Source organism: Schistocerca serialis, chromosome 4 (genome assembly GCF_023864345.2).
Source record: "Schistocerca serialis cubense isolate TAMUIC-IGC-003099 chromosome 4, iqSchSeri2.2, whole genome shotgun sequence".
Lineage (NCBI taxonomy): Eukaryota > Metazoa > Arthropoda > Insecta > Orthoptera > Acrididae > Schistocerca > Schistocerca serialis.
This window is the reverse complement of record NC_064641.1, coordinates 626333479-626348864: the sequence shown is the minus strand read 5'-3', so window position 1 is coordinate 626348864 and position 15386 is coordinate 626333479. Positions and strand designations below refer to the sequence as shown.

The 15386-nt window shown below is 42.3% G+C and overlaps 1 protein-coding gene across 1 annotated transcript in view; it reads right to left on the bottom strand.

The window, feature by feature from the left end:
- Positions 1 to 2444: 2444 nt before the first annotated feature.
- LOC126475445 (uncharacterized) overlaps positions 2445 to 15386 on the bottom strand; it is a 119440-nt gene continuing 106498 nt past the window's right edge. The window contains exons 5-8 of the mRNA XM_050103307.1: positions 12551 to 12761; positions 11353 to 11772; positions 5886 to 6021; positions 2445 to 3051 (exon numbers count right to left, since the gene is read on the bottom strand). Coding sequence (XP_049959264.1) covers positions 2960 to 3051; positions 5886 to 6021; positions 11353 to 11772; positions 12551 to 12761 — 859 coding nt within the window. The 3' untranslated portion in view covers positions 2445 to 2959. The remainder of the gene's footprint in view (positions 3052 to 5885; positions 6022 to 11352; positions 11773 to 12550; positions 12762 to 15386) is intronic.

Genomic DNA, 15386 nt, shown 5'->3' with positions numbered 1-15386 from the left:
TTCCATTCGTCTGTAAAGAATTCGCATTAGTATTTTGCAGCTGTGACTTATTAAGCTGATAGTTTTGTAATTTTCACATCTGTCAACACCTGCTTTCTTTGGGATTGGAATTATTATATTTTTCTTGAAGTCTGAGGTTATTTCGCCTGTCTCATACATCTTGCTCACCAGATGGTAGAGTTTTGTCAGGACTGGCTCTCCCAAGGCCGTCAGTAGTTCTAATGGAATATTGTCTACTCCGGGGGCCTTGTTTCGACTCAGGTCTTTCAGTGCTCTGTCAAACTCTTCACACAGTATCATATCTCCCATTTCATCTTCATCTACATCCTCTACCATTTCCATAATATTGTCTTCAAGTACATTGCCCTTGTATAGACCCTCTATATACTCCTTCCACCTTTCTGCTTTCCCTTCTTTGCTTAGAACTGGGTTTCCATCAAAGTTCTTGATATTCATGCAAGTGGTTCTCCTTTCTCCAAAGGTCTCTTTAATTTTCCTGTAGGCAGTATCTATCTTACCTCTAGTGAGATAAGCCTCTACATCCTTACATTTGTCCTCTAGCCATCCCTGCTTAGCCATTTTGCACTTCCTGTCGATCTCATTTTTGAGACGTTTGTATTCCTTTTTGCCTGCTTCATTTACTGCATTTTTATATTTTCTCCTTTCATCAATTAAATTCAATATTTCTTCTGTTACCCAAGGGTTTCTACTAGCCCTCATCTTTTTACCTATTTGATCCTCTGCTGCCTTCACTATTTCATCCTTCAAAGCTACCCGTTCTTCTTCTACTGTATTTCTTTCCCCCATTCCTGTCAATTGTTCTCTTATGCTCTCCCTGAAACTCTGTACAACCTCTGGTTCTTTCAGTTTATCTAGGTCCCATCTTCTTAAATTCCCACCTATTTGCAGTTTCTTCAGTTTTAATCTACAGTTCATAACCAATAGATTGTGGTCAGAGTCCACAACTGCCCCTGGAAATGTCTTACAATTTATAACCTGGTTCCTAAATCTCTGTCTTACCATTATATAATCTCTCTTCTCTCTTAGTTCAGAGAATCTCTTCAATCATTAACCCTAAATGGCACAGTGATAACCTTTCTTTCCTCTGCAAAGAACTTGGGAATAATTCTGGACCATTACTTAGACTGGACAGAAGACACAACTGCAGTCTGTAAGGAGGTGTCAGCATCACTTCACTCACTACAGAAATAAAAAAATGTATTTCCTTTCAAGCTTAAAACTAAGATAATAGAGATACTAATAATTCCCATACTTGACTATAGCGACACCACTATTGAAGAATTTTTGTACAAAAGTTCACACAGGCTGGAACTGGTGATGATGTAGCTTGTGTATGATACATTTGTGGTATACGATTTTTTGACCATATCACACCAGCCGATGAACCCTTATCATTGTTATGTGCCAATAAGCATAGAGACTATCATACTCTATTTTTGCTCTATCTTCTCAAACACTGCAAATCCTCTTATTTGTCTTCAACTCTTACTCTACTGTCTGGACAACACACAGTAATATTCATTCCCAACAAAGTAAAATTCCTCGTCTACCATCATGTAACACTGCCATGTTCTCTAATTCATTTTCTGTATCAGGAACCTGACTTTGGAACAATGTTCCTCAATATATCAAAGAAATTAAAATCCTTTCAAACTTCAAAAGACAGTTAATAGTCCACCGTCTATCATAATAGTCATATGTCCCACATTCTATACAGCTCACTCTCATCAGCCCCTCCTTCCTAACTTTTCCCTGCCATTTGTCAGCAAGTTATCTTTTTATATTCTGTTCTTTTCTAACAGCCACTATTACTGACATTTAATTTTCTCCTCTTCCTTTATGTAGCCCACCTATGAAAATACTAAACAGGGCTTCAGATGTTCTACAAAGTAATTCTAAATGCCCTTTACTATTACTGTTGTTGTTATTGTTATTATTATTATTATCTTCACTTTCTTGTTATTATTATTATTATTATTATTATTATCATTGTTGATGTTATTCTTGTTATCATCAATTATTATTATTACTATTATTTTTGGGAATCTGTTCCTAATATCTTTGGTATGTGTTGTTCCTGATCATCTGTCTGGCTAAATAAGCAATAAATAAACATTCTTTCCTTACCACGCCACATGCTGGTAACACCACTCAGGTGGCATTCAATCTGATGGTGGGCAGTGGTCTCAGCATTTGGCTCATTGGTGTATTTTATAAGTGCACTGCAATGTGTATGATGTGGAAAAAGTGACTAGGGGTTCATTTCATTGTAATGTGAGATCATGTGAAAGATAATGAAAATAAAATTCATTAATTTTTCAGAAAGGCTTTGCTTATTATGAAAATATAAAAGTACTAATGAAACTAGACTCTTTGCAATTTTTTTTGAAAAAAATTAACTTTATTTTTACATAACAATTATAAAACATTTTGGACATTTATTACATGTATGTATTACCGTTCCAATGTATTTCACAATTAATGGTATATCACAACACTTATGATTTGTACATCAGTGACGTTCTAGAATTTTGTTTATTCAGTATTTATTTTGACAGTTTTCCATTTAACAGAATATACAATATGTCAATTACCATAATACAAATGTGATGTTATAAACATACTGGAAATACTGAAGAGTTTATAAATCTTTCCTAATATCAGTGCATCCAGCAGCAGAATGAGATTATCATTGTTTGATGCTGAGATTAACTTTAATTCAGAATTTAATGTATGTATTTACATTTCTAAGTCAAGGCACTATGGTCTACATTATCAGCTAAATGTAAAAGGAGCATTAAAATGAGAATCAGACTTCTACAGAGACAAGTAATTATAGTAAAAAAATCTATGGATAGTAAGTTCTCTCAGGGGTGCAAGCGACAATATCGCTGTGGCGAGATCTTGAAGATGATCTTCGCACCATTTCTAAAGAACTTCAGCAGGCACAGTCACAGGCGCACCTGCGCACACGCTTGTCACGCTTGTGGAACACCTGATCCACACTGCGCACAGATCGTGGATGCACATCTGTAAACAAATCAGTTACTTTTTCACAAATCACACAAAGTGTCATGACAGTGGAAAGTCTTTCACAGAAGCATGATACTCTATAAGGCTTAAAAGTGTATATATAATATGCTTACTCAACAGTTAGGAACATGTAATGGTTCTGAATGGTAAATAATTAACAAAAGAATGTCAAGCATGTCCTTGTTCCCCACTACTCCAACAGCACATAAATAAAGGCTTGTTAACAATATTCTAGTTAATGAAGATATTGCAGAGAAATTTTTGCACCAATACAATATTTATTGGGAAATTTTCATGACTTATTGTGAACTGTTGCAGTTCATACAGAAGCTTATAGTTTTTGTGCTGTACTTGTCTCTGCTGAAAAGTGGTTTGCCACAAACAAGTCCATATTAATAAAGTCTTAATTAGGTTGAAAGATTGTTACCATATCTGTTTAATTTACACAGCCCAACAAAAAAAGTGAAGCATTCAGGAGGCAAGGTCAGATGTCAATGTAGATATGCACATGTGCACACCATCTCACAGTACCTGAATGACACATTTCTCTGTGAGATGTAGAATGATCAGTGGAGTGCATTACAGTTGTTCATGTTTAGTGTTGTTCCCAGGCCTGGTAGTGTATATGAGGAGTGTGAACAGCATTAGATGCTGAATGATCACTGTGAAGGACACAGAGATGCTGCGTGCTCATGAGAAAGAGAGTTATCAGCACTTAAGAGAGTTTGAAAGAGCATCATTGTGTGTCTCCTTTTGGCTGGCTGGTTGAATCTTGCAATATCCAGATTTGTGAGGCATTCTGATGTGAAGAGGCCCGATGTTCGACTGCATGGAAATGTGAGAGTATGCATACTCATCATCAAGATTCTGGTCAACCATGTCTGATCCCCACAAGGGACGATCACTTTATTGTGTACAACCCATTCACATCTGCATCTGTCACCTGAGAACAAGTAATGGACTCCCAGCAACTTACTGAGTCATCCATCACCATTTGTTGGATGCTGATAGCAACCAGAATATCGAACAAATTACTGACCCATGCATAGGCTGCCATTAACATCACAAAAAAAAGGCTTTGTTTGGAGTGGTGACATGATTGAGGAGCATGGACTGCTCATGAATGGTGTTGCACTGTGTTCAGTGATGGATCGCAGTCCTAAACTATGCTGGATGACTATCATTGGTAAGTAAGGTAGGCACCTGGAGAAACATCCCAATCATCCAATGCTTAGGAGAGGCTCAACAGTGTTACTCCCACCATCACAGTGTGGGGAGCCATCAGGTATGACATCAGGTCAGGTTCGGTATTGATTGAGGGAACTTGATAGCACAACAGTGTCACAGATGTCATGTGTCCTCACATGTTACCACACATACGAAAGTATCACGAAGTCATTTTTCAACAGGACAATGCTCATTGACAAATGGAATGTGTGTTTAAGAACTGTCTACATGATCCTGAGGTAGCCCTGTGGCCATCAAGATCCCCAGATCTGTCCCCAATAGAATATTTGTGAGGACCATTTCAGATATCTACTTTGTCCCAGTGCCAGTATCTAGAATATCAAGGGTGATTTGCCTCAGGAGAGGATACACTTGCTTCCTTACACCCTTCCCAACTGAATCAGTGCATGTATCCAGGCCAGAGGGTTTGCAATGTTATGCTGCCTCTTTCTTTGTATATTGATTTTGTGATCACTACAGTGTTTCCTCCCCTCCTTTTGAGTGCTTTACTCTTTGTCAGTTAGAGTATGTACTGAAGAAGAAACAAGGAAATTGAAAGGAAATTTCACGAAGAACTGAATACTTATATATAAAATAGAAAGAAACATTCCACATGGTAAAAATATATTAAAAACAGAGATTCCATGACTTACCAAACGGGAAAGCGCTGGTAGATAGGCACAATAAAAAACACACAAACACACACACAAAATTTCGAGCTTTCGCAACCCCCGGTTGCTTCATCAGGAAAGAGGGAAGGAGAGGGAAAGATGAAAGGATGCTGATTTTAAGGGAGAGGGTAAGGAGTCATTCCAATACCGGGAGCGGAAAGACTTACCTTAGGGGGAAAAAAGGACAGGTATACACTCGCACACACACACATATCCATCCACACATATACAGCCACAAGCAGACATATTTAAAGACAAAGAGCTGCTTGTGGCTGTATATGTGTGGATGGATATGTGTGTGTGTGCACAATAAATATAAAAAACGATCCTATTTTTCATTTAGTCTCTCAATGGTAGGGGAAATAATTTCATTTTGAAATATAAGGGAAAAATATTAGAGAAATGAAATTGATTAAAGTGATATTGTATTTGAAACTGGCCAAATATCCACAATGATTAAAACTGGAATTGTAATATTTTGCCAAAACTTTAAGAGCTCACAAAATTTAGCTATGCACTTGCACAGAAATGCATTCATGTTCTCAGCACTGAGTGAGTCCATCCCAACCAAAGAATGCTGTTTGCTGCCATCTGATGGGCTGTGTGTTTTGCCCATTAGGAGCAACCACCTCAGCTGTTTGTGCACTGATTCACTACTCTAGCCAGAGCGTACTGATTTGTCGAATTATTAGTTGTACTGACATATGATCATTTTCAGACCCACTTGCTATAGCTTAGAAGCTGTTGAATTGCACCTCCCCTACCACGCAGAGGCCACGCACAGTGTAATATCACCATTACCATTATCCCCTGCCCTACAATGCCATCTGTGTAGGTACAGGCTACATTGTTTTGTGCTATCTCTACATACTGACAGTGTTTTGTGTAAGAGTCAGGACATACACAGAGTCAGCAGATGGTATAATTACTTACAATGTGGACGGGCAGGCCCCTGGTGTGGCTGTGGCTGTGGAGGTGGCGGAACAAGCCTCTGGTAGGGCATCTGCATTGCCTCTAGTGGCATGCCACCAGCCTCCTGTGCAGAGCGTGCTTCTGCCTCCTCAGCCATCTGCAACAACACAAAGAACCCACATGTCAATAAAGTACAAGTTCACTTCATACACTCAACAGTTTATGTTTCAGAATCAGTTTATAAAGTCCTGAGATCAATGTACATGTTTCATGCAGCAAAACTAAACATCCTGTCATGTCGTATAGCACATAATTACAAATTTTAATAGTCTTGATAATAATACAATCCTATAGTAACTTGATAACTAGTTTTGGTCCACCACAAGCAATTTCAGACCATACTTCCACAGTAATTGGAAATTGAGAAATTAGACATTGTTAACCACCACAAAACCATTACTACAAGTACGGATAAATTGTCAAAATATCCATAGGCTGATCAGGGAATGTTTATTAGCATATAAAACCAGAAGGATACTCAGATGTGGTATGTGCATTCCCTAACAAAGTGTTGTTACTGTTGCCCCCACTGTTTGTGCATGTGCATCCCATTGCATCAAATGTACTATATTACATTGCAGGCACAATTCTGCACAATAACCAATGTTCAACTCCCGCAAATGTGACAATGTCAGTTACTCATTCTTTATAGACTAGCTTACAGCACATTAATTCAAACTGAGGAACAGTTTCCCACATTGCATAAAACCATCTGAAGCAAATGAGAAAAAAAATGAAGGTCAGACTATGGAGTTATACATTTAACAACCATATGGGACGCACAGACACGCAAGACAATCCATCCCTCAGTCTAAAGATGCCTGTAGTATATTTGCTCAAAAGGGTGTCTATAGCAGTCTGATTCCAGTACCAAGATGGTGTGAGTCATTATGGAAGGTGACTAGTTTTGTTGTAAATGTAGTAAATCCTAGGTCACAATACACACAATGATTAGTTCTCAACCCCGAGTCCCTAACTCTACCTGCCTTTTCGAAAACTAAACATCACTATATTCCCAGGGCCACCATGGCAGTCATGTAACTGTAAGCACGTTTGATAAGACATTGAAACACCACCTCTAGTCTTGATAATGCCAGTGTGGAGGTCTACAGATTTTGTCAGTATGCCATATCCAGCTGATGCCACTAATTAATGATTAGATCCTGTGGCCCCACCAAACTGCATGGATGTAAGTTTCACCCAGTGTTCCAAATATTCACAGACTTTCCTGTTAGATGAACATTGGTTGATTTAGCAGGTCAAATGGGGAGTAACAGGGTGCCTCAGTGTTCATCAAACCAGGACAATATTCATGCAGCCCTGTGAGCATGACTGTTGTCATCTTTGAAGAAGAGAGTACCCATGCCATACTCATAATGGAGATGTAGAAAATAGGGCAACACCTGATCACTGAGAATGTTTAAATGAACATCCACGTTCATGCTCATTGTAACCTGAGTAAGTGGGCCCAGCTCATAGTATGAATATTCTCAGAATATCACAGAGATACCTTCAATGAGAACTACACCCTCCACAAAAGTGGTCTGAATACCTGATTGGGAAATATAAAGATTGTGTCATTTGCAAAGAGGAATAATCTTAACTTTGTGGACCAGGCTACATTACTCAGGTTGGCTACAGTCCAGTTACTGTGTGTATCACCCAGCATATGTGTGTCCCACCGTGGGGAACAGTCTTTTGTGAATTATGCAACCCCAAAATTGCAAAGCACGCAGTTTCGTCACATGTTCACTTGGAACCTGGTTGAGAAGAAGCTGTGTACAGTGCCAGATCAGTTCTTGTCTTGTTTGAAATCTACTGTCATTGACTGTGTTCCCTGCCAGTCAGAATCTATTTACAACCACTCCACGTGGCATGCCATTCCTTGCAGACACATTATAGAGTATGCGTTGATGTGCCAAGAAGTTGGGCATCTTCATTCATAGCACAGTCATGAGCATGTCCATACACAATAGCTGCCCTCTCCCATTCTGTCACATTTCCATGTTGATCCAGATTACTACACTGATTCCATACAACAAACTGGCTTACAGCCACTGAACTGCCATGAATCATGTCAGTGGCAAAGAGTCATGTGGCCACTTGGTAACAACTCTAAATCATCTGCTGCTCTCTAAAGCTGTCAGTGTATTCTTTTAACAGTATAACTAATTTTTCTGTGTAATGAGTTTACCACCCACAACAGGAAAATTAGAGAAATTTGAGATTGTACAGATGAGTACACACACCTGCTCTTTCCAAATACATTCTTTGAAAGAACTAGTGAGGGAAAAAGTGATTGTGGTACATTATGTGTTTCTCTGAAGTCGTTCTACCCTTTTGACTTTGTACAATTAGGGAACAAAATAGTTATTTTGAAATGAAATAGTCATTTTATTGGTGTACCTGCTTTTATGCAGATGAAAGAATGCTTGAATCTCAAGTAATGTGGTGAGAAATTGAGGAGCACATTGAAAAAGATTTGAAGATGAAATGATGAAGAGGGATGTTGATAAATGAATTATATGATTATGACATGGAAAGGTGAACCCATAGCCTCATGATTTCCATACAACACATTTAGCTTAAGAGTGGTATTTTCTGATAAATTTGTGATATGTTGCAATTTACACATGATGACTGTGGGTTTCTGGTCTAAGGATAATCCATATTACGTGCAAGAGTTGAAAATGAACCTGTCTCATGTTATGATAGGGGTCAAGATGTAAACACGATACATGTTCTCAGCATATTGTTGTGAGGGATAAATGAATTGAAACTTATTTTAACACTTTGGAAATGTGGTTAACACCTCTACTGGATGACAAGGGAATCATCAGTCACATATAGTTACAACAGGACGGAACCCCATCTCACTTTGGTGTTCATGTGTGTTATGTTCTTGGCAAACAGTTTGAATGCCACTGGATTAAGCATAATTCAGCAATATCTCAGTTACCATTGAAATTGGCACCATTTAGCTGGGACTTTAGCAAGCCAGAAAACTCAGCATGGGGATTAATGAAGTCTCCCATGGCTCAATGTTCGTACAAGAATAACGAATGATTGTGCGAAAGTATTGTGGAAGCCTTTCAAAGCTTAACATCTGAGATGCTCTGTATGATGACAGGTTGGACTGGAGGTGCAAGACACAATTTTGCATATACATATGTACTGTGTACATACACTACCTCACAGGAAGTATCTGGACACCCAATGTAATGCGAAAATGACCATTTGTTGTGAATAGAGAAGCAGTAATAGCAGAACTGGTAGGCCAGAAGAGCTCAGTGATTTCCAATATGGACTATCCCTGGATTCACTTGAGTAACAGATCCATCAACCCTTCAAAAGCTGCCCAAATGGACTGTGATTCTGAAGTGGAAATGAAGGAACAACCACAGCTAAAATAAGAGCAGGCAGACTTCATGTACTGATTTGCTCAGACCAAACACTGTGGAGGGTGGTCGTAAAAAATTGAATTAAATCAGTGGAAGAAACCACATGTGAGTCCCAAAGCGCCCAAAGTGTGTGTAGGGAGTTACAAATAATTGGGTAAAATGGACAAGCAGTTGCTCTTGAGCCACACATTTCTGTAGTTAGTCTAAGCGACACTTACGGTGATGTACAGAGCGATGCCATAGGAGTGTGGTTGACTGAAAACAAGTGGTTTGGAGTGATGAATCACGCTGTATCACACAGCAATCAGACAGAGTGGTGTGAGTTTAACTAACGCCAGGGGAACACTACTGCCATTATGAGTAGAGCTAGGAGAGTCTGCTATTCCTCCACAGGCATTCAGATACCCCACTGAAAGTGTCCAGGAAAGGTACATGCTTTGAGGAGTGACAGTATTAGTGATTCTGAACAAAAAACGTCATAAGAACGTATGTCTTGTTCTTAAAAGTTTCTGAGGAAGCTGTTGAAAACAATGGGGAGCAGGACACATGCAGATAACAGTAAATGAAACATTGTGATGAAATTTTTTTAAAAATTGTCTACATTTCCTCAGAAAAGATGTTCAGATAGTCCACCATCAACTGCAATGCAGTCTGTAGTTCTTGAAGGCAGTTAAAATGTAAATGTCATGTGAGTAGGGCCTCCCATTGGTAGTCCGTTCGCCAGGTGTAGGACTGACATTCTGCCATGCTCACCACTCAGCTACTGGGGACGGACTTGAAGGCAGCTGCTCTCTTGCTAATCTCATCTCATTTGAATGGTCTTTCACTTGAGCACAAATAAGTAAAACATGAGTGAGAAGTTCCTCCTTGTTGACCACTCTGCACTTGTAGACTTCACTCTTTATCCAGCCCCACAAAGAGTAATTTAATGGAGAAAGATTGGGTGACATCGGTGGCCAGAAATGGCTTCATGGTGACTGTGATTTTCAAACAGCTGTATGTCAGGTATGGTTAAGAAAAGAGCATACAATCATTTGAAGTTTTTTGTACAGAATCATAAATACTATCTGTTGTGAACAGAGGGAGTCCACTTGCCGGAAATCTCGCTGCCGCTGAAAAAGACTAAATGGTTCAAATGGCTCTGAGCACTATGGGACTTAACTTCTGAGGTCATCAGTCCCCTACAACTTAGAACTACTCAAACCTAACTAACCTAGGGACATCACACACTTCCATGCCCGAGACAGGATTCGAACCTGCGACCGTAGCGGTCGCACGGTTCCAGACTGTAGCGCCTAGAACTGCTCGGCCACCCCGGCTGGCTGAAAAAGACTGGTAGGTTGCAGTTTTAGCCTATCTATCCTGCATTGACTATAGTTCCATGGACACGAACAAATAATATCCTCTGAACTACAATCGGAAGAAAATTAATCTTCTGTCTTGAGGGACTATTCCAAGAGCAGTTTCAAACTAACAGTATTCAAATCTAGAGGGAGGCAGTCTCTGTCCAGAGACGATAATTCTATTCACTGTTCTGTTTCTACTGAAGACTAATCAGTGTCTATCTGTCGGCCATTATTTCTATCTGAATTGAAGACTTGAAGATGCAACGAACGTTCTACAGGATCTCCGTAGCAAGGCTTGCAATGATTTACAACTTTTAATCGACAAAGTTTGCTCGTGCACAGTTACGTAAGCTGGCGTCTCTCTTCCTGATGGCGCTGCCGCTCCAGGGGGAGTGGTTCTCAAGGATAGCGTGATTGGTACGCGTGCAACGATGTTCCTGCTGTGGATGAATGTCCCGCTGCTTCTGGTATCAATTGTCACAAACTTTTCTCATGTGATACCCCAGCATACCATACTATCACCACTCAAAGCTTTCCCACTGTATATTTTTGAGCTGGTCATGTGGAGACTTCTTGAACAAACTGTAGATGTGAATTGTTGGTAAAATGGCCAAGGAACTCTGACTTTCAAATGCAAAGCCAGGATCATACACTTCAGTGGGTGGTGAATACGGAACGTACCTGCATCGGCACGTGGTGGGCCTCAAAGACCTGTCCCTCGGCGACCTGGACGGGGATCTGTTGTGCCTCGAACATGTGCATGGGGATCTGGTGGGCCTCGGCCAGCTGCAGCTGCGGCGGCATGCGGCGGGCCTGCTGCGCCTGCGCCTGTGCTTGGGCTTGCGCCTGCGCCTGTGCCTGCGCCTCCAGGTGGGCGCGCAGCTGCGCCTCAGACGCTGGCACGGGCCTCTGCGGCGGCTGCGGCTGCGGGGGCCTGCGGGCGGCAGCTGCGGCGGCTTCCGCAGCGGCCATCTGCACGGCGGCGCGCATCTCGGCCACCACCTGCGGCGGGATGCGGCCCGGGCCCTGGCGCAGCTGCACCTCCGGGATCTCGTGCACCTCCGTTATCTGGATCGGGATGCGCTGCATCTCCGCAGGACCCTGTTGAGGAAACGAAAAGTATGAGTGTTAAAAACGTGCTCTTTACATTCCTCGCTGAGGTGGTTTTTGTTACGGCTTTCGTACCCATCATCTTCTGGCGAAGTCAGAAACTCATTGAAACGTTGCGACAAGACGACGCCACCACTCGGCTGATAATCCGAGAAGAATTCATCAGTGGAATACGCCCAGAAAGACTGCAATCGCATAAATTAACAATTTTCTTATTTTTTCCCCTTTTCCTGTACTGTGAAGCCCTTCTTCTTGCCAAAGTTAGTGATTCTACGTCTAGGAGAAGTAGCCAAGTACCCTATAGGTTTCAATGAGTGAGTTTCTGGATACCAAAATATGTACCACCACCAAAGGACTATAGTTATTAGTATGTGACATAGATTTCAATTTGATGCATCTACCCACTCCTGAGAAAAAGGGAAAAGTCTGACAGACAGGCAGAGAAACAGATTATAAAGCGATCATGTAAGGGTTCCTTTTTTACCGATTGAGGTACAGAATCCTAAAAAGTCAACAAATGTATATTCTCATGACATGGAATTTTAAAATTCTGTTAAGTAAAGTATCATAATATTGTTTGGGATGAAGGTTGTTCAAATACAGTCTTCACAGAATATAGTGATTTCGAAAGAGCATATTGTCTGACACTAATCGAGTCTTCCAAACTATTATGAATGAATGCTTGGAACCAGGTGGTACTCTGTATTTGCGCCCAAGCAGATTGAGCAGTGAGCATGCGGCAGATGGAGAAGAGGGAGTGGTGAGGTACCTGCTGCAGCTCGGCCACCTGTATGGGGACGCGCAGCGCCTCCAGGATGTGGAGCGGCACCGCCTGCTCCTCCGGCTGCGGCTGCGGTTGCGGCCTGGGGCGGTGTTGTGGCTGCGGCTGCATGTGCGCGCCGTGGAACTGCAGGGGCAGCTGTACGGGGCCCGGCAGCGGCACCACCACGGGGCCCATCACCTCCATGGCCGGCATGTGTCTGCAAGCAGGGGACACACCCAGTCAACGTCACGGGCTCCGTTCCGTTACACACTCCCACACTTACAAATCACAATTCTTGATATAGGACTTCTTATCTACAGACACACACACACACACATACACACATTTACACTACTGGCTACTAAAATTGCTACACCACGAAGATGACGCGCTACAGACGGAAATTTAACCGACAGGACGAAGATGCTGTGATATGCAAATGATTAGTTTTTCAGTGCATTCACACAACGGTAGCACCGGTGGCGACACCTACGACGTGCTCACATGACGAAAGTTTCCAACCGATTTCTCATACACAAACAGCAGTTGACCGGCGTTGCCTGGTGAAACGTTGTTGCGATGCCTCGTGTAAGGAGCAGAAATGCGTACCATCACGTTTCCGCCTTTGATGAGGGTCGGGTTGTAGCCTATCGCGATTGCGGTTTATCGTATCGCGACATTTCTGCTCGCGTTGGTCGAGATCCAATGACTGTTAACAGAATATGGAATCGGTGGGTTCAGGAGGGTAATACGGAACGTCGTGCTGGATCCCAACGGCCTTATATCACTAGCAGTTTAGATGACAGGCATCTTATCCGCATGGCTGTAACGGATAGTGCAGCCACGTCTCCATCCCTGAGTCAACAGATGGGGACGTTTGCAAGACAAAAACCATCTGCACGAACAGTTCTACGACGTTTGCAGCAGCATGAACTATCAGCTCGGAGACCATGGCTGCGGTTACCCTTGACGCTGCATCACAGACAGGAGCGCCTGCGATGGTGTACTCAACGACGAAACCTGGGCGCATGAATGGCAAAACGACATTTTTTCGGATGAATCCAGGTTCTGTTTACAGCATCATGATGGTCTCATCCGTGTTTGGCGACACCGCGGTGAACGCACATTGTAAGCGTGTATTCGTCATCGCCATACTAGCGTATCACCTGGCGTGATGGCATGGGGTGCCATTGGTTACACGTCTCGGTCACCTCTTGTTCGCATTGACGGCACTTTGAACAGTCGACGTTACATTTCAGATGGCTTAAGACCCGTGGCTCTACCCGTCATTTGATCCCTGCGAAACCCTACATTTTAGCAGGATAATGCACGACCGCATGTTGCAGGTCCTGTACGCGCCTTTCTAGATACAGAAAATGCTCGACTGCTACCCTGGCCAGCACTTTCTCCAGATCTCTCACCAATTAAAAACGTCTGGTCAATGGTGGCCGAGCAACTGGCTCGTCACAATACGCCATTCACAACTCTTGATGAACTGTGGTATCGTGTTGAAGCTGCATGGGCAGCTGTACCTGTACACGCCATCCAAGCTCTGTTTGACTCAATGCCCAGGCGTATCAAAAACATTATTATGCCCAGAGGTGGTTGTTCTGGGAACTGATTTCTCAGGATCTATGCACCCAAATTGCGTGAAAATGTAATCACATGTCAGTTATAGTATAATATATTTCTCCAATTGAATACCCTTTTATCATCTGCATTTCTTCTTGGTGTAGCAGATTTAATGGTATATACACTGATGGGAAAAACGTCCAAACATCAAGAAGGGGTTGTGCAACATAAATGAAAGTTAGTATGTGTGCTTCTACATCTCAAAGATGATGTCTGTTCAGATTTCGCACTAGTCGCATATGAATAGTGCTAGTAGTCCTTCTACGAGGATGGAAATCCAAGTTGCTGTAAATACACACTGTAACGGTCGCGAGTGTTAGCTGCCTTTGACACTGGAGGTTGCGAGTTAATGTTAGTCAAGAATTTCTTGAACATGACAAAGAAGCTGCCATTATCAGCACATCACTGAGTTTGAACGAGGTAGTGTAATAGGGCTACGAGAAGCTAGATGCTCCTTCTGCGATGTTTTAGAAAGACTTGACAGTATAATAGCCATTGTACATGATTTCTGGATTCGGAGGTGACGAGAAGGTACTGTTGCAAGAAGACTGGGCTCTGGATGCCCACGTGGCACTACTGAGTCAGAAGACCACGCTGTTTGTGATGTAAAGGCTCTAGCGTACCGTACTGCATCTGCAGAAGCAATCTGTGCAGCAGCTGGCAGCACAGTGACACAACGAACTGTTACAAATCGTTTATTTCAAGGACAGTTCCGAGCCAGTGGCCCTGTAGCGCGTAATTCACTGACCCCGAAGCACCACCAATGGCAGCTTCAGTGGTGTTAAGTGAGAGGTCTTTCAAGGATAGGGCGGAGGTCTGTTGTGTTACGCTGACTGTGTGGGGCAAATGGGACTATAGCACACAAAATGACGATAGCCTAATATACAACGTAAGACCACATACGCTCCCTTGTACTCTTTTTTTTCACGAACACACGTGACTCCTCTGAACGGTACAATGGAGCAAGCAAGTCAAGGCAGACCATTACAAACAATGAGTACCAGTGATGGCTGTGACTTGTTTAGGAGGAGGAGCCCAGATGAGGGCCTGCAACCAACCTTCTGTGTGCTAGGCACGCAGGACCTACATCTGGAGTTATGGTCTGGGGTGAGATTTCGTATAACAGCACGTGGTTATCCCACGCACTATGACTACAAATTTGTAAGTCAGTCTGCTGATTCGACGTACTGCCATTCATGAACAGCATCCC